The following is a 25923-nucleotide window of genomic DNA, read 5'->3' on the forward strand; positions in this document are numbered from 1 at the left end:
GCTTGTCTTGATCGTTCCCGATTCAACCTCGCTGGTTGCCTCATGGTGGACTTCGGTCTCCTGCTCGTCATTCGTTATTCCAAGCCAACTGAGCGATTTTTTGATGAACTTGGCAATTACTCTGGGGATCTGTTGGTATTCAAAAGGGAGAGAGGTTAGTGTATTGTTTTCGTGGCGATCAAGGTACACGTGGAGGATCGGTATTGTGTGTCTTTTGTTACTTGGGTGCTCTCCTCTTTTGGTGGTCTCCTGGCGCCTTCACGGGGACCCGGCCGTGCGTACGGAGAGAAGCGATTAATTTTTGCTTGCTCCATGGATCCCTGATGTATCGGTGCGATGGATGAGGGTGGATGGCAGAGGAAGGAGGGTATATTTTTCTTTTCGTTTTTTTTTGAAAAAGCATATACCACGTCATGGTTTTGAAATTATGTAGGTTTATTGCATAGCAGCGAGCGAGCGCTCAACAAGGGCCTCGATAGAACTCAGTTCTGTGATCCGCTGCATCCCAGAGATCGTCTGGCGCGCATCCTCCAAGTCCTGGTTCGCAGTCTTGACATCCTTGTGGATTGCCGCAAGTGCTTTCTATTGAAGACAACGCTTAGTGCCAAGATATTCGAGCTCAAACATACGTTGTTGGGGCTCTATGCCTAATTTCTCAGGTCATTTGAGCAAGCAAAGGCCAAATACCTTTTCTTCGACCAGTTGAGGCACCTTCTTATGGATGTGCTCATTCACCCTGTAGAAAACCAGTGAAGAGTCGTTCAGCACATTTGTAATGGACTCGGACAAATGTACAGATGCTATATGTAGGCGCTAAGGGCGATTAGTGACTATGAAACCGCTATGAATGAGATGAAGAGAAAGAAAAAGATCAGTTGGCCTACCTTTACGCGCCTTGCTTTGGAGCGATGCTCCAGCGGCACCACCCTCGAGCACTAGGGACATGCTACTGGTCGCCGGCGATGTCCTGCCAGATATCAAGGTCGCAGCATGAGATGGGATAAGGCCATATCGAGATCCAAATGCAGACGCCCGACGGGCTGAGAAGAGGCTATCGAGCGAGGGAACTGTCCATGACGAATACGAGGTCGCTGCTCCCTCCGACGCTGTTCCTGCGTCTGCTACGGCTGAGGTTCCAGAAGCACCGGTATTTTCAGCTGTTAAGGTGTTCGTTATAGGAATCGTATGCTGTGCATTTGGCGACGAGTTATGTTGCATGCCGTCCTCGATTGTCGAAATGGAGATAGCAAGCGCAGCGGCAATGAATAACCCCAAGCACGCCAATTACACTCAAATGGTAAAAGCAAACAGTCATAGACTGCAGTTGACTAAAGCACGCTGTGTTTCTTCATTCTCTTTCCGCACTCTGACTGAAAACCTCTGCATCCCGCGCCCCTCATAAACACCAAAACCCTCTTTTTTTTTAACCGTACAACAACGATGTGGCTCTTTGGATACGGCAGCTTGATTTGGCGTCCTGACATGGAATACGAGGATAGGTAAGATGTCATTCAGCCTCATTCCAACATGCATGAAACATCTTTGCATTCTATGACCTGGATTAATTTTGTGTTTCTGATGTATATAGCAAAGTAGGATATATCAAGGGCCATGTGCGCAGGTTCTGGCAGCGAAGCACAGACCATCGAGGAACAGAGGAGGCGCCGGGTCGAGTCGTCACTCTGATCCCTTTCAACGAGTTCTCTGAACGGTTCACACTACACGACCAAGTACGGTGATGGAGAAGGACTAGGACACCGTCTGCGCACCATGCACCAGCATCCAGGAAGACTCTGATTTGTCTGATCTGTGTATATTTATTGGATGTCTTTGTGATTGCCTAGCACTCGACCAACCAGGACGATATCACCTGGGGCATTGCCTACAAGATCCCAGAGTCCAAGGTCGAAGAGACGAAGGCGTACCTGGACCACCGAGAAAAGAACGGGTACGAAACCCATTTTTTGGACATCTATCAGCCCGGCAGCGATACTCCAGTGGTTGAGAAGGTTCGTGCAACGCACTCTTCCATTTCCAATGCGGTTCCTGTCTGCTTACTAACACTGCCCTCGCCTTTTTTTTTTTTTTTTTTTTTTTTTCCCTGTGTTGTACTGATGGTATAGGCGATTGTGTACATTGGGTCTACGGATAACTCGGAATTTGCTGGGCCTGCCCCGTTAGATCTCATTGCCCAACAGATTTATTCTTCTCGAGGTAAAAAAAAAAAATCATGTCATGCGAGAGGCAATAGAAGGTCTTCATCATTGAGTGACAATCCTGCACAGTTGACTTACGAATCTGTATTTGACATAGGCCCCAGTGGACCTAATCTGGACTACTTGCTGAATCTGGCGCACGCATTGAGAATCGTCGCCCCCTCAGGAAACGACCAGCACCTGTTCGAGCTTGAAGCAAGAGTCAAGGAACTGATGCTGAGGGACGCTGGCTCGAAGGAAGCCTTTGATCTGATGCTGTCCAGGATCATTGTGCAGGCCCGTCCGCCCTCCATAGCTTCGCCTGTGTAGGCTATACCTCGCTATAACCCTTAGACATTTAGAATTGAGCGGTTTGCCGCCCTTAGAGAGCAGTGTTGCAATAAATGCATGTCGAATCCGTTCCTGGATGTGCCAAGTTTTGCTTGAGAGCGTTCTGTTAGGCAGCATTCCATCCACTTGTCCCTCTCCATGAACACAGCATCATGACCCTCTTCACTTTCTTCGGATGTGCCCTCACAGCCTATGGGCCCAGCCTGGCCATATTTTTCGGATGTATTGCGTCCAATGCTCAGCTTGTCATCCTCATGGTCTCAAGGTAACCAGTTCATTCATACTGGTCTTCTGTGTGCCACAAGGACTTCAACCAAACTGCCTTTCTTGTCTGACCATCGCCTTTCTCTATCAACTGTCCGTAAACAGCGCCTTTTTCTGGCTCCTGTCATTACTTTTAGCCTCCGCAATATGGTTCATCGCTAAGGACAGCCAACATACATACACGTCCACCATCATCTATACGGTTCTCCTTCAGGAACTCTTTCGATGGTTTCTATACATGCTCATCAAGTAAAAGTGCTTCTTGTCGACTTTATTCTTCTTGGATTGTGCCGCATAGAGTTATTATTACTAACCCGTGAACCTCTCTATCCAAACGTGTCCATCCATAGCCGTGCTGAGCAAGGATTAAACATGGTCGCTAAGCACCCTAAATCAAAGTTCAATCGACCTGGATACGCATTTTCTGCAGGAATGGGCTTCGGACTGATGTTCGGCATCATCTCGTACATCACTCAGCTTGTGCAGTCCTTAGGACCGGGCGTCCTCATGTGCGCATCGTGCCCAAGCATATCTCTTTATTTTATTTCAGGTAATTAATGAACGATCCGCTTTCTCAAAAGGATCACAAGAGAGAAGGGTATATGATCGCTGAAGACGTTGTCAATTGACATCCTCTGGTTCTAACTTTGACAAACATATATTAGCCATCACCACTTGCATATTCATCCTGCATCACTGCGTATGGATGATGGTCTCGTTCACTGGATTCACTCAACGGTCATACCTACGTATTCTCTGGGTCTTGGTCTCTCATTATGGCGCCTCATATCTCACGCTCCTGAACGCCAGCACAACCGTCAGATTTGGATGCGCATACGCGATCATGGGCAACGTCGCTTTGCTGATCGCCTCCACGATCATTGTCGCTGCTGATCTACGGAACTTGCATCAAAAGCTTTCCTAAGCGTAGCGCTGTCGACTTGTTCAATAAATCCATCTCAAATGCCTGCCAGTTTGATTCTATTAGTGAATGAATGCAGTTTGCTTTATTGCTCAATGGATAGTAGTATCCTCTAAAGGGTTCGGCTGAGATGCAATGCAGCTTTCGTGAAATCATCCCAGTTCTCTAATGATAGCGTCGATAATGAGGATGATGTCGAAGTTAATTCAGAAGCAATATCGCTTTCCGAGGGCTCCGGCCTCGCTTCCAGTGGTAGTGGCAGAAGCTATAAGTGGAAAAGAAATGTAAAAAAACATTCATATGAGTAAGTACAGGACAGCAAGAGATGCGGACAAAAATATTGAGCAAGTAAAAACTAAACAATAAACAGGGCAAATCCAGATTTGTACCTTGAGCTCCTGTTTGCGGATACGGCCATGTTGATTGACGATATCGGACGCGACCAATGGCAGGCCATGATAATCAAAAATGCCCGTCGTCTTGAACAAAACAGTCTTCAATGTATGCGTCGGTCCAGTACTCAAGCCAAGCTGTGCAGCAGCTGTTTCTGATGACAAATTCCTGAAAGAGTAAAAGTTTGGACATTGCAGTCTGTTGGCAAAGGACAATGCTGTTTGACTCAAAAGCTCATTCAAGACTGGCGATTTCGCATCGATCCTGGTTGCTAATTCACTCCGAATCTGAATATCCGTGGGTTGGCCAAGCATCATGAGGTTTGCCAACCATTGCCTGTTGATTGCCTTTCCATCCTGCACACAGAGCTCGCCCTCATTATCCAGCATAAAGATGACACGGATCGGATCCAGGACTGGGTTCTGCACACTCGAAGACGAAGATGGGATGTATTCGACTTCAATGGTCTTGGTCTTAAGACCTACTAATGGAAGTCGAGAGACGGCCTTGAAGAACGGAAGGCTGCAAGGAGAGTGTACAAAGAGGTTAGAATATGCCTGGTATTATACCAATCTTGCCAAAAACATCCTTGATCTAAAAGAGTTCGTTCTCACCTTTGTAAAAAATACGGCTCCTCGGCTTTCTTGAGCCACCCCTCAAGCTCAAAAGCATCAAATGGTCCAGATAAGGGTAGTTGAGTCATCGCATGGTTCTTGTTGTGGAAAAGCACCTGTCCAAAATTCGCAGATAAATCGAACGTTTGATGCGGTGTATGTACTTCGTCGATTGAACTTTTCAGGTGCCTCTTGAGTTCTTCCAGAGTTCCAACATGGGACAATGCTGATTGAATAGGTAAAATCGTGGGGTTGTCCACAGTTTTGTCCGCGTACTGTAGAGTGATTAGAAAAAAAAATCCGCGTCAGAATACTCATCCCTAGGATTATGCAAACCCTCAATTGACGGAGACGGTACGAGTAACTTACGGGTTCCGTCTGAGCAATACGGAAGAAGGACTTTTGACTTTCATCCGCAGTCATGCTGACAGAGTCGTAGACAGGGAACATGCCTAACGGTTTCAATTCGTCCTCTTGGTGTAATAATGTGAGGTTTTCAACGCCATGTGTCAACTGTTAAAAAAAAAAAAAAAAAAAAAAAAGACACTGGTTAGAGACCAACACACTTCCTACCTATTTTAGTTCATCAAGATCATTGGATTTTAATTCCTCATGCCGCATACCTTGTGGAGCCTGAGATCGAAAAGTCGTTTTGCCTCGTCCATATCCTTGCTCGATCTGCAGGCGATATTCAGTGTGTTTTGGTCTCCTACCGAGACAAAGGTTTGTGATCTACGTGCGATGTCTTCCAGTACTGAAGGTTCCTTCGTGACCAAGTCCCTGTCGGCGTATGCTGAAATATCCCACGCCTCTTCTGTGACTGCAACGAGCTCCCGGATCCGATTCTGGGCATCCTCAATCGAGTCTCTTGCTCCTCTGATGATATAGGTCTCGTTAGCAATGTTGATCGAGATGCGCACATTCTTTTCCCGTTCGACCTCTCGTAAGGAGTCGCCCTCCGACCCTAAAATAAAAAAAAGCTCTCTCCTGCTTGACGGGAAAACCTTTTGTAGTGCGATTGGCTCTGCTGGTGTGTAGGGGTCTTCGACCACGGGCAGTTTTGCTTTCAGGGCCTTGACGTCAAGATCCATAAGTATCATGATCTGGTTGACTAGCACGGATTTCTTGCCATTGGCAGGCATTTTCTGAGAGCGGAGGACGGATTTGAGCTGGCTTACGTTGAAGGAAGCAGCGACGAGGTCCTTCAGCTTGTTAAACTCATCTGCGGTGATGGCATTGCGGGCAGGCTTAAGAGCAAGGACGTCGTCAAGTGTGACCTTTGCCCTTGAGGAGGATGGTTGCGTGTAAAGATCATTGATGAGCGCTTGAGAGATACTGTCGAGGGTGGCGGCGTCGATGGTCTTTTTCTTTGCATTTGGTCTTGCAGAAGTCGAGAAGAAGAGACAAGAGTGGGAGTAGGTGTAGTCCGGGCTGTTTGTTGAACTGATCTTGTTGATCTTGTTGATCCTGTTCCTGGTAAGGGTATTCAGACTGCTACTGTTGCGACAAGTTCCTGTCCCGAAAGAAGAGACGAGCCACTGAATGCTCTGGTGGCCGGGAATCCTGCTCATGGCTCTCCTGCTGAATCGATTCGGTCGTTGGACGTTGGAAACGGAAGAAGTTGATCTGATCCGGCTATGAAAAATATGTGTAAATAAATTTATTCAATTGGGTTTATTCTATATTCTATTCGAGCACAAAGCAACGTCACATACCCGCCTTTGAACGTCTACACTCCATCTCCACGTTTTACGCCCATCCTCCCTCCGCTCATCCTCATCTTCGCGACACTACCTCAATACCCCAACATCTCCTCGACCAACACATACTGCGCATCATGGACATGTCTCAGGCAGAACGCCAGAAGTACGCCGAGATATTCACCAGTCTCAACCCCACGAATGGCTACATCACTGGTGAGTGCCCCCTTCTCATCTGTGCCAAGTCGACTTTGAGTCAGAAACGGTGCCATGCAACGAAAAACTTACTGCAAGCACCACTACTTGAATCCTGCGGATAGGCGTCCAGGCACGACAGATCTTCATGAACTCTGGACTTCATGTTGTCAAACTGGGTCAGATTTGGTATGTCCTGTGCCTGAATCATATCAGTGTGGATGTCGTGAAGTTGTTAATTGAAGTATCTGAATCTCCAAGTGGTACTCCAATTATCGTATCGTGGCTCCATGGCATTGACATTGCACCTCTTTGCTGTTTGCCATTGATTAATTAGGGATATTTGCGATATTGACAAGGATGGCAACATGGATTTTGACGAGTTTTGTCTGGCGCTTCGTTTTGTATACGCCTCTATCAACGGCGAGATCTCGGACATTCCAGCATCACTTCCTCCACACATGATACCGCCATCAAAGGCCCATTACTTCGGTAACCAAGGATATAACCAGTCGTACATGCAACAGCCTCAGCCTACAGGAGCGTTCATGACACCGCCTCAGTCTTACGGCCAGCAGGGCTCGAATTATTCTGCCATCTCTGCACTCGTAAGTCCACCCGAAGTCGCGATCACATCCCCAGCATTAGGAAGAAAATGATTACAGGACATTGATTCTCTCTAACGCGGACAAACTATGCCTTCTCGCATTCTTAGGACTCGGCGGTGGCGGTAACAGGCAACTTATCGGACGATTTTGATTGGTACATTGCTCCGTCCGACCGATCCAACTACGAAACTATCTACAAGAATAATGTTCAACTGTCTTCAGGCGAAGTGCGAAGTAGGCCAACTCCTGACAATCTGCCTTGCCCACATTGTTCATACGATCCTACACACATACTAACTCGCTCGTCTTATTTTTGTTTGGTGTAATAGTGGGTCAATTTGAAGAATTATACCAGGCATTGCAGATTCCTAGAGAAGATATTAATGCTGCCTGGTAAGTTGACAGAACAAATACGCTCGTCTGAAATCGTTGGCGATGAAGATTACTTACTCTCTATACCATCGCTACCCATTATCCTTTATCGTGAAAATGTTAGGTCGCTGGTCAACGTCCATTCAGCACCTCAGATCGGAAAGGAGCAGTGCATTGTGTTTTTCCATATTCTCAACAGCCGACGACTCGGAAAGCGTGTCCCGAATACTCTTCCAGGCGCTCTCCGGACCTCTTTCTTGGGTGGCTCCAACTTTGCTCTTTCTGACAACTATGCTGTCGACGAAATCCGTCAGCAGGCAGGAAGACCTTCTGTACCGCTCTCATTCGCAACAAAATCTGCATTCTCTAGTGAAAAGGGCCACGCTATCGCCGGTGACTACTTGAGCCGATTGAACCAGAAGGACCATGCTGCCCACGGTTAGTTTTTGAACATCTGTGCATCCTGTGCATTTTCTGGACGATGTAAATTATTAGAACCTAACAATTTATTTGATGCCCGTGTTTTTTTTAGAAACGCAAGCACAGGAGGAGCGGTTAAAACATGAGCTGGAGAGCATTAAGCGACAGATCGAGGATGCTGAGCAGAAGTCACGGTTGAACCGCGGAGACATCGGCGTAGCTGTTAAGGAGCTACAAGAATTACTTGCATACAAACAGCAGCAGGTGCTTAACGATGATGCATCGATTCTTGACCGGCAGCTACTGGACCAGGATCGCGAGATCCAGCGACAGCGCGATGCCCTGAAGCAGTTGGACAAGGTGATGCAGGGTCTCCGTGAGCAAAAAGATCTGCTTGAGACACATCTTGCAGATTCCGAGAGTGAGCTCCGTGAAAGTCAACGCGAGGCAGAGAGTTTGAGAGGACGCTAGAGGACCGTTTTCTGGACGAGCCAAATATGCATGACACTGGATTGAGGATGAGAAAATAGAGACAAGTAAAAGCTGGATAAAATGATACGCGTTACTCGGCGCTTTATGCTCCAACACCATATAATTGAGTGCTTCAGCGCTGTGGGAAAAACCATGCGGCAGCTCGAATGATGATTGTATTGATATGAATGGCGTTTGGGCGAAAAACACGACGCGAGTGGGGCAATTACCCAGGGCGGGGCTATTATTGGTGTGTGATTCACGCGCGTGTGTTTTTCACTCTTTCCAGAGACAAGATACGGGTAAAAACTGACGCGAGGCGCGATCGATTGGTGAGACCAGAACTTACCACGAGTTCTGTTTGCATTGTCCATAGACCCGGAAATGCGGGAACTGAGGAAAGTGCAAGGTCCTAATAACGTTTGCTTGCGCACAGGGATGCATTCCCGCCAACCCGCCTGACGCACCCGACTCTGATGCAGTAACACAAGAATAAACGTCTTCTGAATTTCTGATAGTCAAAGGAAAGAGGCGGGTAGGTCACTGTACTCACACGTACGTGAACCTGAACTCTTGGGCTATCGTATGTACGTGTATGGTACATGTATGCAATGAATAATGTCACAGTAGAAAAAATAGATAGAAAAATAGCTGTGTGTCGGCACAGAAAAATGTCTTCGAGGTCAACTTGAATTGATGACATATCATCTAAACCAAGACATAAGAGTCGATCATGGATCATGCAAAACTTTTATTTTTTCCCCCTCTGGGTCACCGATCGGAGGGGAACAAAGCGCAGACAAGAAAACAGCTCTCTCTCTGACTCTTTCTTGGTTCATTTATCAATGATGGAGGACAATTGGTTTTTGTTGCCAGTTGCTGATGTTGATGTTGACAATGATGAAGAGGGGGATGAGGGAATGGCCACCTCGAGGACTGAGCGCGCTGTACCATGCCGGAGCAATAACCCATCCGTCGCTTTGCCTCGTCTCCCAGTTCATGCATCAAAATCCGGTATTGCATTGGTCATGGTCTCACGCCCGTTCCAAAGAAGCCATTGTTGCGCCGCGGCATGGGGTGGGGAGCCTCGGTTCATTTTATGCACACTCCAGCTCCTTCCAGTCCTTCTTCTCGCCATCTCCTTCTCCTGCTGCACAGTCCTCGTCTCTATCTTTGGATATCTCCCTGTCTATCCCAACGCCTGTTGAACCTTTTGTGTTCGCGTCCACCGGCCTCGTGGCTCTCTATCGCCAATAAACAGCATTTTCAAGGTAACAAACCAATAAAACGAAATGAAAAGCAGCCCTATCCGTCCCAGGGCATTGTTATTATTGTTTCTGTCGGCGCATGAATGAATGCGAGATGGAGGGAAAAGGCGGTAAACAGGGAGGAGGAAAAGGTGTCTCTGTATTTTTCGCGGGAAATGGCAGATGTTGGATTTGATTTGTTACCAAAGCACACGACAGCCATGCTAGTGATAGTATATGGGGGATGAGAGGAGGAACATGGGTTTGGGCTAGTCTTGAGCTTGACCGAAAAATAGAAATGAGCTACAACCAAGAAGGACCAACGACAGCGATGGGAAGTCGCATGCTTTCATGTACACTGCAGTCTATTTTAATGGCATTCATGCAGTACACTGGTCAGCATGCCCTTCCAGGGACACGAGTCCTGTGTAGTCTATACCATGCATAACCTATATGCCTATGCCTGTGATACAGACGAGTGAATACGGATATGAATAGGAAAATGAGTTTCTTCCCGCGTCTCTGATTTGTATTTGTAAAAAAAGAGCAGCGCACCGCCTTGGTGTAACAAACAAAGGAGACAGAAGTATGAAATGAACGGCGGACTGAGCAAAAGAAAGACTCACCCGCTTTCCTGCTGCCTGCTGATTGGGGATTGGACCCTTGCACCAGTCGCATCCCCCCTTCTCCCCCTAAATCCTCTCCCAATTGCTCGATACCTCTCTTGTCTACCTGTCTACCTGTCTACCTGTGTGTAGCGAGTACGGGCATTGTTAGCCAACCCGAGCACTCGGGGTGTTTACTCATCCGCCCCATCCTACCATATCCCTCCTGGGTAGTCGTGTCCTCTCCCTTGCAGATCTGGACGACTCATTTATAGCACGTATCAGTGTACTATAGTTCCTCCCAAACAACCTCACACAGCAAAATACGCGGGCTTACCTCAGCTTCCCCACACAATTCAGCTATGAGTTCATTGATGTCGTCTTCTGAATCATCTCATGCCGGCCGCACTGTAGTCATGTCGATGGGGCAACGCCCGCTGCTTCTACAGGACTCTCTTTTTCTTTCTTTTCAAGGGCGCTCAGACCAGCGATGGTCTGGCAGGAATTTTCCTTTTTACTGTTACACCCGCCTCCTCATTCTCATTCCCCGACTAAAATCGATGTTGTATATTCTCCGTTGGCCATCATGACGGCCATGACCAGGACCCTGCTTTGCAGAAGGGACACAGCATGTTCGCAGACGGGGCCCTGGATAAAGTCGACAGCGATCGTCGTATTCACGATGACTCGTTAGGAGTGAATTTGTTGGCTGCATCATGTTGGACCAACGTGATATCTGAGGTAAGGAACCGTTTCATCAAGTGCAGACTGGGGCAGTGCAATTTTGTATGTAGATTAGATTCCCGCTGTGATCACCGGTTCACATCCTGCAGCCTGTAATTACACCCATAATTTACCACGATCTCCATTTCCTCGGCGAGGACGCGCCTCCCATACCCCGAGAGCTCTCGTATGCATGTCCAACGTTGTTGTTTGCTGTTGCCGGCGCTGCTTCTGCCGTTGCCGTCGATTTTTATGGACGGTGTTTTCCCTTGCATAACTGACTCAACCTGAAGGTTACTCTGAATGATAAAATTGATGAAATATATTCAATCTATATGCAATGACATGCTAGTACATAAATTTTTTTCCCCATGCATATTCCCTTTGGACCATGGACCACCGCTTTGTAACTTGGACTTGACGTGATTACCAGATGCTTTTTTTTCAGCCTGCACCTGCGCTGCTGTCTTCTTTACTTCTTATTTCGATTGTGTTCTTCTCTCCCTCATCAGCCCTGCACAGGGCCCATGATAGAGACAGGGGCAACAAGGAGAAAATGATTAAAGTGGCATTATGAAGAGAGAGACAGAGAGGGCAATAAAGGCCCAATTAACGTGGAAGGGGGTGGGTTCGCTCGATGACGGGAACGCTTTTGGAGTATGAGAGAAGCTTGAGCTCATGTATGAATAAAATGCATCGAGGTAGTGTAACGCGAGAATGCTCAGTTGATCGCCTGGAAGGCAGAGGCGAGGGGCCAATAGAGAAGTTTTGATTGAGGAACATTGTACGCCACGCCTAGTTTTCTTTTTTCTTTTTTGCCCACAGAAGAGGGGGTGGGGGCCTGATTACGAGTGTGTTAGTGGATTTTGCCGCCAATTTTTGTAGACCGCTCTCGAAGCAACGCCCTCTGTTGTCTCTTTGGGTGTTTCTCCGCATGATAACTCATTCGTCTTTACACGGCAACGGAACGGATGCCGTGCGTGCCAAGTATTGTTTCCTCCGCTCCCTACCCCGGCTGTTCATCTGGATGCTGTGTGTGTGTGTGTCCCAGCCCAGTTAAATACGTACATGACACTGTTGCAACTGCTGCAGTTCTGTGAGGCATGTGCAAAAAAGGATAGAGAGAAAGAAGGGGGCAGTTGCTGTGTCACCAAAGAAGAAAGGAAGAACGTCGATTCAATATGCGGATGAAGGAGTACAAATACACGAGCCAAAGACCACGTTCAAGAAAAAGTTCCCCAGAACAGCTTCCTCTGTCTTCTGATCATCATCCCCTCCCCTCCATCTGTGACACAGTTTGCGTCCATCGGGGGCCCAGGACAAAGGAACTCCATAGGTACAGTGCAGTGCTTTCCGGGGGCATGGTGATCAAGAGATCAGATCGACTGTCTTTCTTCAAAGTCGACCCTTGCTGCCTGCAGCATCGCACCGTCCATGGGAGTACAGAGAGAAGGAACACTGCAAATCTCGATGCAGGAGCAGGTGTTATATTATTATATAATTCTTATTCTACGATTGAACGTGGGACACAATAGCGCTACTGGATGTTTGGGAGCTCAGCACTGCGCCAGAAAGAGGATATAAAGGATGAACGTGTCTTCTCTTCTCGAGGCTCTCTTCTCTCCCCAACATACCCTTCAAAGCTCTCACCACCCGTCCTACTCTTTGCGTGTTACGTATACCGTAAGATCTTGCAGCACCTCTGCGTTCAACCTTCCTCTGCAGAGAACACTTCCCCTCACTTCACCCGCCGACCGTCATCTAGCCTCGCTCTCCTCCCCCTTTGCCAATCCCTTCTTCACTTTCCCGCACCACTCGCTTCCTTGCTCTTCCTTTAGACATCGTCTCTCTCCTCACTTCCCAGCTATCACACACTTAAAAAAAGGCGACGACGACGCGCGAGCGAAAGGAAACGACCCGCTGTCAGCTGCCCTGTTACATGCAATCCTCACGCGCCCTTATTTCACATCCTGCATCGTAAATTTGTTCCCCCCCCCCCCCCCATCTCTTTTCGCTGCCCGTCAATTGATTTTCCTGTCACTCTCAACCCAACAAGCGTCAATAAGGCGACTGAAGTGAAGTAAGCAGCAGAAACACGCCGAATGCTCTCACTCTCATGCTATACAATTATACCGTATTGCTTTTGCTTTTTGAGTGTGTGCAACCATACCATTCCTCGCATGCATTTCCTCCCTCCCTATATAACACATATGCCATATCTCCTCGGCCTGCTCTAATGCACATCTAGACAACACACTATATAAACCCTGCTGAACATGGATTCGCTCCTCTTCTCTCCTCTCCTCCTCCTCCTCCCCCTCTCCCCCGCAACTCTCACCCTCTTGCTCGTTCTGATTACTTTTTCTTTCTTTCTTTTTAACTCGTTCCTGATACCACCTTCCTGTCTCATTGTTTCCATTGCAAAAAAACAAAAACAAAAAAGAAAGGTACTACTCTCCTCCTGTGTCCCTGTTCCATTCGTCTTTCCCCTTGACCGCTTTGCCCTTCCGCCCAATATCTGTGTTGGACTGCATTGAGTCGAGTAAGGTTAAGAGGAGGAAAGGCGAAAAGGGAGAAATACTCCTGGGCTGACAAACAAACAAAGGGAGGGCAGCTGGGGGCAGTCGAAGCACAGCGGGTTTGAGACAACTTCGGAGGGTTTGTGTCGCACACTCTCTGTGACACAAAGCGCAACGCACATTTTTCGGTGTACCCACTGACATTCCTCCCTTCGCCACCCTGTTACACACAGACACAGCGAGCCATCCCTGCGGACGACAGAGACAACTATACCCAGCGGCAATACCCACTCGAACGCCCGCACCCGCGCCCATACCGCCTAGACCAGTGCCAGAACCAACGCAGCCCATACCACCCCCTGGACAAGACCCCCTCCTCCTTCGCCTCCCTCTCCTACGAAAACCCCGCCGAGGACCACGCTCAAGACCTCCTGCGAGATCAAGTCACCGCTCCCGAAGAGCAAGAACAGGCCGATCACATTGCACGACCACCACCTCCGTCACCATCATCCCCCCCACCATCCCTCCACACCACCCAGCCTTCTAAGCCAGAGGCAGACCGCCACCACCACAGTCACCCTCTCGATCCACAGCTCCAGCTCCAGCACGCGCAGCCCTTGTTTAGTCACAACCACAGAGATCACCCCAATCCCCTCAATTTGCTGGCCCCTCCTCCCCGAGAATCCTTTTCTGCGCTCAACTCTTCTCCTCATCCACTGTCCCAGCTGCAGTGCCAACATCCCCCTCCTCCTGCTCCTCCTCCTCCTCCCCAGAGCCATCGCCACCCGTCACTCAACCACTTCCCTCTCCACCACGACCCCCCTCTGTCACTGCCCTGGGTGACCGCAGGACCACCATCGTTTCCTCCGTCCCCATCCTCCTTTGAGGGCGAACATCAATTCATCCCCCACGCCGCTCCTCTCCTCAACCCTTTCCTTGGCCACCAGCCCCTGCATCTGTCATCAACCAGTGTCAGTCCTGACCACAGCATCGAGTCACTGGTCGCATTCTTTCCACCCAGCTCGAGCACCTACACCAGCACTATCTTTAGCAACCTCAACACTAACGACGAACTTCAGCCGGCCATTTTTCCCTTCCCCTTCAACACAATGCTCTCGGCTTCTATCCCAACTATGGCTACAACTTCAACCTCGGCGGTGCCCTTAGTAGGCCTCCCATTCCATAGCGATTACCATCATGACTCAAACCAAATGATCGAACGGATCGATGCCGCCATTGCAGCCTGGGACGACTTTGGTTTTGATACAACATACGATCTACACATTCAACACCAGCACGAACTCCTAAGTCCAACCGTCTCCATCGCATCCTCCCCTACAGGCTCCACCTCTCCAACAGGTGAAGTCGCCCACGGGCGGTTTACCGCACTTACCGCACGCGCACCGCCAACCGGACAGACCGAAGAGAGCAAGGCCTTTGACACTTTCGAGCTGTTTTCTCAGCATGATCTCGAGTTCCCACTAGCGGACGCTTCGACATCTCTAGCCGGTGAAGTTACCAGCGTATCCAGCTCCTGCTCCCCATCGACAACAGACGTATGCCTAGTGAATGGAGGATCTATCCTGATGACTTCTGCTGTCCCGACGGCTAGTGATATCACGCTTCCGGAAGCCCGCTCAGAGTTTGCGCTATGGCCCGAGTCCATACCCCTGGATTTGAACCCTAACTTGGATTCAAAAGTCAGACAAAGTGCGCCCGAGGCCCTTAACCTCGCCGACTCTCGTTCATCCTCGTGCTCACCCACTCCAACTTCCTCTGATGCTTCCTCGCCAACGTCGCCTTCGTACGACGACATTGTTCAGCCCATAGTGGCTTGCGGCAACTGCAAGCGGTCCCACATCAAGTGTGACCACGGAAGGCCTTGCCAGAACTGTCTCAAGCATCCCTCCAAGGCCAACAACTGCCGCGATGCCGTGCCAAAGCCCAGAGGCCGTCCGAAAGGCGGTAACAAGACCACAACAGACGGAGTGCCTGCGGGCAGGCAGCAGCAGCAGCATTTAGGGTTTCATCTGCTCCCTGGGACCCCGTACCAGACTCTGCGCGGCCCATCTGAGCACCAGTCCTACCGCCAACGCGCCCTATCTTTCTCATACGTGCCACTCTCACACGAGTCATTGCCGTACGTGTTGCAGTCCCAGCATCATTTGCCAGTCCATTCCCAGCAACGCCTTCCATACCCTCATCCTCATCCTCATCATCATCATCATCATCACCAGCTCATACAGCAACAGCAACTACACCAGCATCATCAACGCGCCGTATCCCGTCCGCAAACACGGTTTCCAACCTCGGATGATCATCCTCCCATACCAAGCCTAGACGTGAACCTTCGTCGGCTGAGTCCCGGCCACCCGCCCTCCCCTTATTCCTGGGGCGATACTGGCTCCGCTGTCCCCGAGGTCAAGTCGATGTCAATACCACAGCGGTCCACGATGTCTTCAGCAGACCTCTATGAGATGCAGGCGACGTCGTCACGTCCGATTCCTGTCGGTGCACCCTATCCGCCCAGTCGCCACCCTGGCGGCGGCGATGTAGGCTATCAAGCGGCACAGGTTGGGGTCACCTTTGCGTCCTTACCTTCACATCTGCAGTCCTCATTTTCGAGTGGTGCAGCGATGTTGGATCCTTATCAACGCCAGCAGCTTCAGCAACATCGCCAGAAGCTTCAACGATACCAGCAGCAGCAACTGTTGCTCCAGCGACGTAGAGCACAGCCCACTCCACATCCCGCGATGCAGCAACACCCTTTTTTCTCGTGAACGACTGAGTGCATACGAGGCCCCACTGTACTAGATGAATAGTCCTCCATAGTGCGCATCAGATCCATCTGTATAATGAAATACAACTTTTTTTTTTTAGTTTGATATCAACGTCCTTTCTTTTATCTTTCTTCCTTCGTACTCCATATGTTGCTCATCAAAGCGATCAAATATACAGCTCGAGCTTGAACTCGATCTCTGCGTTCTTGTTCTCACTTGCTGCGATGCATAAAATGCTACCCTCCGTAATCGGTCATGTTACACACAGTCTAAACTTGGGCTGCTCATTTGTAATTGAGATAGAGAATATCAAAATAGATGACATTCGTAGGATGTCCTAGTCAGGTAAATAGTATCAAAGAGGCATTATCACACTCGACTATGCGCGTTATACTTTGAGCCACAGAACTGGTGTGGATTCTGGGGAGTCTCTCCATTGTTTAGGGCAATGATTCGACAAACCTCCAAAAACGCGAAATTGAATCACGGACCATTTGGTTTGAGCACAAGCGTAGATATTACGGTGATAGGAAATAAAGACCTCAAAGTACTTCGGGGTGCAATTATGATATGCACTGTGAACAGCGGCCTACTGTAGTCGATCGTATGTAACATGAACTCTCGCATCCATTTGTAATGTAAAAAGACAAAGTCTTTGTTTTTGCTGCTGGTGCTCAGCGATGTTTCCGGGGGCACCTTGCAGCTGTATGACCCATGGAATCCTTTATTTCCACCCATCCGCGCGTAATGATGAAAATAGGCTTCTATACTCTTTTGCCCCTTTCTCCCATACTCCATGCAACTTGAACACACCACACATTCCAATTCGCTTCGAACCCCATTGCACACATGTCAGAGTCTTACAGCATCATCAAGCCCGTTGGGTTTACCATCGCCTCATGCGGTTACTGTGGAGGCGAGAGTTCGGCCCATGTCTACGGCGCATTCGCCTACAGATTGACGTGCAAGGTACGCGCCGCGAACTTCCTCGTTATCCCACCCACCCACATTACGACGACCTTTTCCTTCTGCCCCCCTACCCTCTTCCTGGCTTCATTGGACTTTGACAAGAGAGCGCGTTGTGCGGAGAACATATTTGTGACCTTTGAAATTCTGGGCATCGATGGCTCCTGTCTCCCAGCAGCGCAACTCCACCTCGCAGAACATTCACGGCATCCCCTCTCTCATGGTCGACGACGCGTATTGATACGACCGATTAACCGTGCCCAATTGGCCATTGCCGTGCTATGTTCATTTGCTCCATTTGGCGATCGGCGATCTTTTAGGACTATCAAGACCTTTTGGACCAGGGCTGGCGACGGTAAATTTCTTTTGCTTTCTATTGTTTCATAATAAGCCCGCCCATCCAAGCACGGAATACCGACATTTACTGCTGAAGAGACTGACATCCCTCTGTTTTCTTTGGTCATTACTTTCTGCGTCGGTTCTTTGTAGGTTCGGCCTCTATCTGTACCTGCCGAACCTCAGAGATAGGTAAAGTACAGCGCCCCGTTTGTCGCGGTTGAGAGAGGACACCTGGCACTCTTGCATTTTTGGGCGATCCAATACCGACCGAGGCTCGCCGCATGTGCACTTTTCTGCACAAGAAAAAAAGGGGGGTCTAGTATTAACAACCACTTGTTCGTTCCTTGTTCATGCGTTTGTTCTCTCCAACGATTGCACAGCTGTTGTCGCCAGTATACCATTCGGTAAGCCAGGACTACCGCCGCAATTGAACCTTTTTTTTTTTTTTTTTTTTTTTCTGTTGTACGCCCCCGTCGCTTTGTCTATATTTATACCTTAACCAATAATGCACCCGCGCGGTTTGTCCCTTCTCTCTATCCCCTTCAATTTTCAATAGTCTAAACACATCCAAGTTCACACCGTCCAAGGGCCAGAGACGGACTGTAGCCCGACTGAACCGCTTTATCAAAAATCAATATGTGCCTCTTAAGATCTCGAGAGAGAGCATGGCCCGAGAGGACACGAACCCTCCTGAAGAGCACAGCCCTAGTCCCGAACCTGCACTTAGTGCTGGGCATGGCGCACGCCGGAAATCCATCTCGCCTCCTTTCGGCAGCTGTAGGAGCGAGAGTGCGCATGCGGATTTTGTACAGAACATTCATGCGGCAGATATGGATAAGATAGAGACAAGATCAGATTGGAGGCAGTTCAAGGTTCGTTTTTTTTTTTTTTTTTTTTTTTGCTGGTTCTTTCATTTTATTCTTTTTTGGGCAGAAAGGTGACAGGATTTCATAAGGCCTTAACTTTTGTACGCCCACTCGTCTCAACATGTTCTGTGCGCTTTAACAGGTCGTCTTGGAACCGGCGACGTTTACGCAGGAAAAATATGACCTGTACTGCCAGTATCAGCAAGAGATCCATCGAGTTCCTTCATCGATGCTGTCGCGAGAGTCCTTTGATGGCAGTATCACACGCACACCGCTCATGGTAACGACGATGTGTCTTAATGGATCTAGAAATCGGTGTCTTTTTTTTTTTTGTAAATGTTCTAACGCGCCTTTTTTTAATTATTTTTTTATACTTATTAGACCGAAACTACGATTCCAGAGCATGAACGCCATGGATTTGTGGGCTTTGGCACGTACCATCACTGTTACTACATCGATGGCAAGCTGGTGGCCGTGTCTGTCCTCGACATCCTTCCTCGCTGCATCTCATCTGGCCATTTTTATTATGATCCCTCGCTGTCGACCTTGTCTCTCGGAAGATACAGCACGTTGAGAGAGATTGCGCTCGTGCAAGAGATCAAAGCTATCCCAGGATTTGAGGCAATGGAATACTATACCATGGGACATTATGTATCGTCTGCTCCCAAGACCCATTTCAAGGCCACATATCACCCCTCTTACCTCCTGGACCCGGTATGTGAAGAGTACCATAGGCTCTATTGCTTATCGAAGTGGCGCTTGGAACAGTTATACTGAACTCGTTGAATGCATGACTTTATAGGAAACCTACGGATGGGTACCATTCGAAAGATGCATCCACCTCCTGCAGTCGAAGCGTTATTTCTCGTTTAGCGCATCCGAACTCTTCAACCCCAGGGTCAAGGGACTCTTGATCACCATGGCCGCCGAAAAGAGAGCGCGTGAAAAGACGACGAGGGAAAATTCATCTGCGGCGACAACAGTGAAACCCACTGAGCACGAGCTGGCCGACTTTTGCCCAATGGACACGGGATCACCGACGGCGGGTATTGAGGTAACAGACATCCGTGAGCAGCACCAGGTACAGCCGCAGCAACATGGCCACGGATCAGGATTGGTTAGCAATGATGAGGAAGGGTATAGGAGCAGGAAGAGGCCTCAGGATGGATCGCCTGTGCCGTCAGAGTACACGCGTGGCGGCAAACGGCCATCGTTGACGCCCCCTCCTCTCATGTCCTCACTTCCACTCCCAGGCATGATGAACCCTGATGATGTATCGGAGCAGGACCTAGCACAGCTCGTTTTGTTCAAGGGAGACAAGGCCATGATGCTTACGGTAAGGAATCATGCTTTCCTGGCGTATGTTTTATTATTGTTATTATGGATTCTTTTATTCTAACTCACAGTTGGAACGAACTATTTAATTAGGATTTTGAGGCCTTTAAGACTGACGAGAAGGTATCGAAGGCTATGCGGGAGTATTATGCTGCCGTCGGACCTATCCTGGCGCCTAGGATGCTTATCTTTGCTCAGTAAAGGATAGCCCCCCATGCAAAGATCAGCATTCTAATAATAATAATATTAATAACAACGATAATACCATGCAGGTCCCTTTACTGATACAGCGCGATTTTGGCCACAAGGCGCCTTTTATTTAAGAACAATAAAAGGACTATCGTTATGATACAATGCAGTCTTTACAATTGACGACGGTTCCAATGCAAAATGTGCTTCCATGCTTCGTTTCACTTTATGAGTCGTCCTCGCCCTCTTCTGGCTCTAGTCCGTCGTCGACTATAAGAAGAAAAGAGAGAGAGAGAGAGAAAAGACATGGTCAGTAGGGGATCATTGTTGCACTGTCTAGGAAGAAATTAGCCTGCTGTGCAAATTGTAACCTACTTCGTCGACGGAAGATCGTGATTTCCTGCTGCTTGAAGTATCGCCTATGTTCTTCATCGACCAACACGAGGTTAAGGTAGTACCTCGTCGAGAACTTCTTGTTGACTAGTATCAATGGAACAACAATGGATAGAATGTCAGCCCTTGAATGATTTTCATAATCAACGTGTCCGTCCTTGGTCCTGACGTGCAGTCGCCCACATACCCTCTCTGAACGTCGGTGTGAGCTCAAAGCCGCCCAAGAAGAGGCGGATAGGGATGGTCTCGCCCCTGACAGGGGCACCATCCATGATCTCGAATTTGGTAATGGTCTCGCTTTCATTGTACTGGTTCGGTGCCGCACCTGTGGTCTCCCGACGGATGATGGACAGTTCCATGTGTTTGATCTTTATACGGACAAGTAAAAAGTAAATCTTGCCGACGATAACGTCCTTTAAATGGTATCTATATCAAAGGTTTGCGAATCAGTATTGGGAACCATATCCAGCCGGAAAGCAAAGCAAAAAAAAAAAAAAAAAAAAAAAGATAACAAAGGATAACAAAGAAGGACGTACTTGGATCGGTTGTATTCGAACTCGATATGTAAACAATCCTCGATACCGACCTCCATCTTGATCGAGTTGTTGGCGTTCTCGGAGGGCATGACATAGGAGTAAACCCAGATGTCGCGCTCCTTGACGACATCTGCGAGACGCCGGAGGATCGTCACCCGGACAAAGTATCGCAGCTTGACATTGATTCCATGATAGCTTTCGTACATCTTTTCCACATTCTTGAATTCAAAGTCATAGGTCGTGCTCGCGCGCAGTTCTCCAGGCACAGCGAGGTCCTGCTGCAAGGACGAGAACTCGTAGTGGTTTCCTCGATCATAAAACAACTCTGTATAGCACCAACATCAATATCAGTCATGAGAGGGGAGAGAGAGAGAAAAAAAAAAAAAAAAAAAAAAAAAAAAAGAGGGAAGAGAGCGCGTGAGCAACTGCTGTGTCTGTGACCGACCGAGCCCCCCACGTTCCATGAGAGGGTCTCTGAGTTGACAGTTTGCAGGGTTTGGTTGTTTACCAATGTTGCCGACAAATTCGACCCTGATGCCGTTGTGTTCCAGTTTCTTGCCATCCTTGACACGGATTTGGATCTATAGCACCGTCAGAGGGGAGGGAAGCCAGAGAAAACATATTGTGAGAGAGCAATTTGGAAGAAAGAGAGACTTTTGGGCATGGATACGCCTTTTTTTTTTTTTTTTTTGCTGACCTTTCCTGAAACGCTCTCGCCATCAAAGTAGAGAGGGAACTTTTCCCTCCTGTCTTTGTCGACCTTGACCTCGACCATCTTCCGGTTCTCCTCGCCCTTGAAGGCGATTTGAATATCGACCGGTGCTGAGAAACCAAAAAGATTCTTAGGACATGTGTGTATCATGGTTAGCCCAGTGAAAAAAGTACACGGAAAAAAAGTGAAAAAACCGCTGGTCTGATCCACTTACTGCTACTGACATGGTATGGGTTGTCAAGGGAGGTTGTCTGCAGTGTGGAGTAAGACGAGGTTGGGGAGGAGGAATGAGGAAAAGAAGTAAGTGAATGGGAACTTGCCTTTTTGCGAGCCCCTGTCGCTCTCTCAATTTTTACGCGAGAGGAAGGGGTAGTGCAAAGCAACGGCTGCATGGCAAATGACCTGGAAATGTGACGTCTATCTGCTTGGTGGCAAACCTCTCGTTGTCTTGATCCTTTGTTTTCATCATCATCTCATTAGTAACATTACGCCATCGCTCTTCAGCACTCATGGACACTCATGGACACTCATGGACACTCATGGACACTCATGGACACTCATGGACGCTCATGGACACTCATGGACATCGTCAGACAGGCACAACAATAAAGCAAACACAGATTCTATCCATAACTATCGCCAGAGTTGTCTCGTGTCCACGGATATCCCCTTCGCCTTTGTAAAGCTGACCACTACCGAACCCTGGTTGATGATAGTCTTCACATACGACGAGCGTCCTTCATTTTATTGCTATGCAATATCCTATGAAAAGGACACGATGAGAGTCGAACAGAGATCTGACAGGGTGAAGGCGGTGTGTTGCAGTTCCCATGAATGAATTGGACGCTTTTCCTATCTTTCGTGCTCTTTCTTATTCTTTCATGGATCTCCCAATGTTATGCTTCATGGAACCTATCCACTGCTCATATTCATTCACCGCAGTTGTTTCGCTGGACTATAACAGCATACGGATCAGCACAACCAGTTCAAGGAAGAGAAATCCAGCATAGATAGTATCGGTCATGGATGGGCAGGATTGGAGGGACGCGTGGCGCTGTCAATGACTGTAATTGAACTGTTGCGCCTATGACGATAATTTGCAACGATGCTGAGGGACAAAAATTAGGAACAGTTGTTCCATGGACCGATGAGGCTCGTAAGAAAAGTTTTCAATCGGATGGATACATCGCACCCTTTGCAGGACAATATCTCGTGTTCGTTTTCTTTATCCTCATTACCTCCATGACTTTTTCTTTTCTTTCCTTTTCTATCTCTCCTTTTCGCTCAGCGAATGGTGCAGGAGTTGATCTTGTTATGTCTTGCATACTTCCTGGCATCTGAATCCTTTGTTTGCTTCAAGAGGATATTGGTTAATTGGGCGCACGGGAATGGTTCGTTGAATAAGGGGCACGCGACATGGGTGCTTCAATATCGGGTGGCCACACCACTCCATATTTTTTTTTCTTTGTCCCTAATGATGTGACATATAAAGGCATGTTTGAACGTCCCAGCTCTCTGCATTTCTTCCGTTCATATCACACAGGTCGTTCGCCGTTGACCCCGGCTGGACATTGGGCTGAGCAGAACACAGATCGGTGCTCCCTGGAAAAGTGACTCACGATGGGATACAAGACCCTGAATCTCGAATACGTGTGGCACGCGCTCTTTTTTTCATTTTGCCCAAAAAAAATCGCCTTTGCCCCTTCCCTCGAGAATCAAGGCCGTTCAGCCCTCTTCAACGTCTTTCTCTTTAACATGCAGCATTATTTTCGCCTCTAGGCCTTGCCGATTGGTGATTTGTTTTTCTGCTGGAAAAGGGAGCACTGAAGTGTATCTGTGGATCGGGTTCATGTTCAGGTTCAGCTGGGTGTCGATGTCCCGATAACGAGATGTGCTGGTGGATAGAAACAGAGGGGCGACATGATGATTTACAAAAGCTGAAGGGACCCTCTTATTATTTTATTTTCTTCATTGTACTCTCGATGCATTTACACAGTGCACACTTGCAGTGAATCATCATATTCATTATAAACACCACTGGAAAAAAGAAGAAAAAAAAGAAAAAAGGCAAAAAAAAGAGGCTTTTGAGATCGGATGTGCAGTCGATTTGACGATCGGATGTGGAGCAGGCCTCCTTCCCTCATTAGGGTATCAGAGGCCTGGGATTGAAAAAATACCCCGAGCGAGGCGGGCCCATTGTACCTCTCACAGTTGATTTGGCATTGTATTTTGGGAGGGACTATCAAGATATAGGAGTCAGGATAGCTGGACCAGCTGTTTACAGCCCTACCCGAGATACTTCTTCCGCCAGCTCATTCCCCATGTTTCAGTCTTGCTTTTGCCGCCAACAAGCTGCCAGTCAGACCAATCCCTCCTCCTCCACCATTCAGCGCAAGAGGAGAAGAGGGCGTCAGTAGCCAAAAAAAGGATAAAAGGACGCATTGGCCCACAGCGGGTCCTTGATTCATCATATCCATTCGATCTTCACACTGATATATATCCTCTCGCATCTCGCCTCTCTCTCACCCCTCCCTTCTTTCCTCTTCCCGCCTCTAACATCAACACGGCAAACAACACCACCACCACAACTACAGCAACCATAACTACAACCACAATGGATTTCTTTGCCCAAGCATACGACAACGGACCCAAGTCCGAGAATGTCCTCTACTCCAAAGACTCGCCTCTGCACTCTCCAAAGGCACCGAACGAGGGCGTTTGCCAAGGCTATGGATCCGAGCTCAACGCCCATCTCCGTCGAGCATCCTCGGGGCTCGAGTCAGACGTACCTCGTCTCCAGCCCGGCGTCCTTGGCCATTTCCTCCATCGACATCATCATCAAAACCATGAAGATATCGGTCGCGTCTCACCCTTGCCCATGAGCGGTGTCCACCTCTTTGGAGGACACTCGTACTTTTCCTTGGCCAGAACAGCTTCACCCGTTCAAGAGCTGCCCACAAAACCAGAGTCCCACAGTACTGCAGAGGGTAACTCGCCGCGGGTGCTACTCAGTCGACGTACTTCGGTTTCGAACCCCTGTCTGCTGCACCACACCAACTCGAACGGTGATGGAGTGGTCCGACCTCCAGTCATGCCTCGCTCCGTGAGCTCGGGCTCACATCAGTCTCACGAGGCGCCTCTTTCACCCAAGAACGAGAAGGGTGCGACTGCGGCCGCGGGCCAACATGAGCCGGCCATTATGGAGGGCCGGGAGCTGCGCCTGTAAAGACGAGATAAGCCAAGGCAAATCAAGACAGACAAGCGAGTGAATTGATTGAAGGATGACCCAGACAATGAAGACAAGTAGTGTAACAGGCATTTCTTGTTCAACAAGTGCATGTGCCTACACTCCTCGTAGCTCGCTTCCCAGGTTTATCTCGCACTTTCTATCTGTACTATATCCGATGCTGGGTTATCCACGCCTCGTACATCTCCATTCATCTATCTGCTATGTGTCATCAACTGTACATACCTTAATAAAAAAAAAAAAAAGTGATGTGTAAAATGTATCTACGATAGATCTGCCTTGAAAGATAGCGTCATGTTAGGCCGACTGCAATGCTGAACCAAAAAGAAACCAGCGGTCCGAGTCCAACGGCAGTCCAAGGTGCGCATGCAAGGTGCATGCTATGTCACCTATCACGCATTGTTGAATCGTAGGGGCCAAGCATTGGTCTTATCTCTGCATGGAGTGAGGGGTGGAAGAGAGAGGAAAGAGGGGAGGCCATTGCGATTGGCCAGTGCGTGTCTCTGACACGAAACACTTCAGACCAAGAAAGTAGCGTGGGGCAGTGACACATATTTGGTCGATGCTGTGGTCGATGTCAAAGCTGTTGATGCCCTAGTTCTTATTGGTCCTCCTAGGAAGTATGGAGCTAGCATAACGGCGGCCTTGGTGAGGCCTTGAAGTGCTGGTCTACTAGCGTTCCCTTTTCCAGGATTAATCGACACGGCCTTCTGGGAATAAGGTTTGGTTTGTGGAAAAAATAAAAAAGCGATCGAAAACAAAAAAAAAGGACGCGTTGGCTGCTGACGAATAAGTCGTCAGCCAACCCTGGGGGCCAACCTGGGGAGCCAGCCTTTTGTGCCAATGAGATAGAGGGGAGTGGCGATTGAGCGGGAGAGGGGGGACAGCAAAGATGTTCTCGGGGCATCAGGGTATGGTATGACCATGATATGATACTATATTGATTCATGTTTAAAGGCAT

General features: G+C 48.6%; 9 protein-coding genes across 9 annotated transcripts; 7 read left to right on the top strand and 2 right to left on the bottom strand.

Moving 5' to 3' along the window:
- Positions 1–1440: 1440 nt before the first annotated feature.
- Positions 1441–2525, top strand: BC939DRAFT_501021 (ChaC-like protein; the record flags this gene model as incomplete). Its single annotated transcript, XM_051560111.1, has 5 exons — positions 1441–1499; positions 1589–1730; positions 1845–2009; positions 2124–2214; positions 2314–2525. The coding sequence occupies 5 exons, from the start codon at positions 1441–1443 to the stop codon at positions 2523–2525; spliced, it is 669 nt and encodes a 222-aa protein (XP_051414649.1).
- Positions 2526–2617: 92 nt separating this feature from the next.
- On the top strand, positions 2618–3794 carry BC939DRAFT_444375 (gamma-secretase subunit Aph-1). Its single transcript, XM_051554668.1, has 4 exons — positions 2618–2811; positions 2916–3059; positions 3161–3360; positions 3476–3794. Exons 1-4 carry the CDS (start codon positions 2699–2701, stop codon positions 3733–3735), a joined length of 717 nt encoding a protein of 238 aa, XP_051414650.1. The 5' UTR covers positions 2618–2698; the 3' UTR covers positions 3736–3794.
- A 50-nt stretch (positions 3795–3844) lies between these two features.
- On the bottom strand, positions 3845–6310 carry BC939DRAFT_501023 (uncharacterized protein; the record flags this gene model as incomplete). Its single annotated transcript, XM_051560112.1, has 5 exons — positions 3845–3997; positions 4122–4647; positions 4740–5014; positions 5109–5252; positions 5363–6310. 5 exons carry the CDS (start codon positions 6308–6310, stop codon positions 3845–3847), a joined length of 2046 nt encoding a protein of 681 aa, XP_051414651.1.
- A 266-nt stretch (positions 6311–6576) lies between these two features.
- On the top strand, positions 6577–8505 carry BC939DRAFT_501024 (cytoskeletal-regulatory complex EF hand-domain-containing protein; the record flags this gene model as incomplete). Its single annotated transcript, XM_051560113.1, has 7 exons — positions 6577–6655; positions 6760–6823; positions 6972–7242; positions 7350–7476; positions 7572–7635; positions 7739–8052; positions 8147–8505. The coding sequence occupies 7 exons, from the start codon at positions 6577–6579 to the stop codon at positions 8503–8505; spliced, it is 1278 nt and encodes a 425-aa protein (XP_051414652.1).
- A 708-nt stretch (positions 8506–9213) lies between these two features.
- BC939DRAFT_444381 (uncharacterized protein) lies at positions 9214–10216 on the top strand. Its single transcript, XM_051554669.1, has 2 exons — positions 9214–9810; positions 9957–10216. The coding sequence occupies exons 1-2, from the start codon at positions 9578–9580 to the stop codon at positions 10198–10200; spliced, it is 477 nt and encodes a 158-aa protein (XP_051414653.1). The 5' UTR covers positions 9214–9577; the 3' UTR covers positions 10201–10216.
- A 2843-nt stretch (positions 10217–13059) lies between these two features.
- On the top strand, positions 13060–13855 carry BC939DRAFT_444384 (uncharacterized protein). Its single transcript, XM_051554670.1, has 2 exons — positions 13060–13622; positions 13833–13855. Exon 1 carries the CDS (start codon positions 13357–13359, stop codon positions 13615–13617), a length of 261 nt encoding a protein of 86 aa, XP_051414654.1. The 5' UTR covers positions 13060–13356; the 3' UTR covers positions 13618–13622; positions 13833–13855.
- A 3266-nt stretch (positions 13856–17121) lies between these two features.
- On the top strand, positions 17122–20214 carry BC939DRAFT_444386 (arginine-tRNA-protein transferase). Its single transcript, XM_051554671.1, has 9 exons — positions 17122–17348; positions 17666–17700; positions 17835–17873; positions 18065–18088; positions 18241–18556; positions 18693–18830; positions 18932–19264; positions 19353–19886; positions 19979–20214. Exons 1-9 carry the CDS (start codon positions 17229–17231, stop codon positions 20084–20086), a joined length of 1647 nt encoding a protein of 548 aa, XP_051414655.1. The 5' UTR covers positions 17122–17228; the 3' UTR covers positions 20087–20214.
- Positions 20215–22088, bottom strand: BC939DRAFT_421550 (putative PEP8-vacuolar protein sorting/targeting protein). The gene is made up of 7 exons (XM_051553093.1): positions 21930–22088; positions 21701–21844; positions 21512–21584; positions 21004–21328; positions 20655–20893; positions 20450–20554; positions 20215–20344 (listed from the first exon to the last, which is right to left on the bottom strand). Exons 1-7 carry the CDS (start codon positions 21939–21941, stop codon positions 20301–20303), a joined length of 942 nt encoding a protein of 313 aa, XP_051414656.1. The 5' UTR covers positions 21942–22088; the 3' UTR covers positions 20215–20300.
- Positions 22089–24329: 2241 nt separating this feature from the next.
- On the top strand, positions 24330–24941 carry BC939DRAFT_475082 (uncharacterized protein; the record flags this gene model as incomplete). Its single annotated transcript, XM_051558467.1, has 1 exon — positions 24330–24941. The coding sequence occupies one exon, from the start codon at positions 24330–24332 to the stop codon at positions 24939–24941; it is 612 nt and encodes a 203-aa protein (XP_051414657.1).
- Between the last annotated feature and the right edge of the window lie 982 nt (positions 24942–25923).

The sequence above is a fragment of the Gamsiella multidivaricata genome (genome assembly GCF_025024155.1).
Source record: "Gamsiella multidivaricata strain RSA 2152 chromosome Unknown BC939scaffold_16, whole genome shotgun sequence".
Classification (NCBI taxonomy): domain Eukaryota; kingdom Fungi; phylum Mortierellomycota; class Mortierellomycetes; order Mortierellales; family Mortierellaceae; genus Gamsiella; species Gamsiella multidivaricata.

Bases quoted from the DNA above. Each gene is read 5' to 3' on its own strand.
- BC939DRAFT_421550 (XM_051553093.1), bottom strand. The intron at 21,585-21,700 runs GTCAGCAAAAAA...ACGGTGCTATAG, and splicing joins GCGAGAGCGTTTCAGGAAAG to ATCCAAATCCGTGTCAAGGA. The intron at 20,345-20,449 runs GTAGGTTACAAT...TTCTTCTTATAG, and splicing joins CACGATCTTCCGTCGACGAA to TCGACGACGGACTAGAGCCA.
- BC939DRAFT_444384 (XM_051554670.1), top strand. From the start codon at position 13,357: ATGGATTCGCTCCTCTTCTCTCCTCTCCTCCTCCTCCTCCCCCTCTCC.
- BC939DRAFT_444381 (XM_051554669.1), top strand. From the start codon at position 9,578: ATGGGGTGGGGAGCCTCGGTTCATTTTATGCACACTCCAGCTCCTTCC. The intron at 9,811-9,956 runs CTATCCGTCCCA...TTGATTTGTTAC, and splicing joins AAACGAAATGAAAAGCAGCC to CAAAGCACACGACAGCCATG.
- BC939DRAFT_444375 (XM_051554668.1), top strand. From the start codon at position 2,699: ATGACCCTCTTCACTTTCTTCGGATGTGCCCTCACAGCCTATGGGCCC. The intron at 2,812-2,915 runs GTAACCAGTTCA...GTCCGTAAACAG, and splicing joins GTCATCCTCATGGTCTCAAG to CGCCTTTTTCTGGCTCCTGT. The intron at 3,361-3,475 runs GTAATTAATGAA...AACATATATTAG, and splicing joins ATCTCTTTATTTTATTTCAG to CCATCACCACTTGCATATTC.
- BC939DRAFT_444386 (XM_051554671.1), top strand. From the start codon at position 17,229: ATGTCAGAGTCTTACAGCATCATCAAGCCCGTTGGGTTTACCATCGCC. The intron at 17,349-17,665 runs GTACGCGCCGCG...GCGATCTTTTAG, and splicing joins CCTACAGATTGACGTGCAAG to GACTATCAAGACCTTTTGGA. The intron at 19,265-19,352 runs GTATGTGAAGAG...ATGACTTTATAG, and splicing joins CCTCTTACCTCCTGGACCCG to GAAACCTACGGATGGGTACC.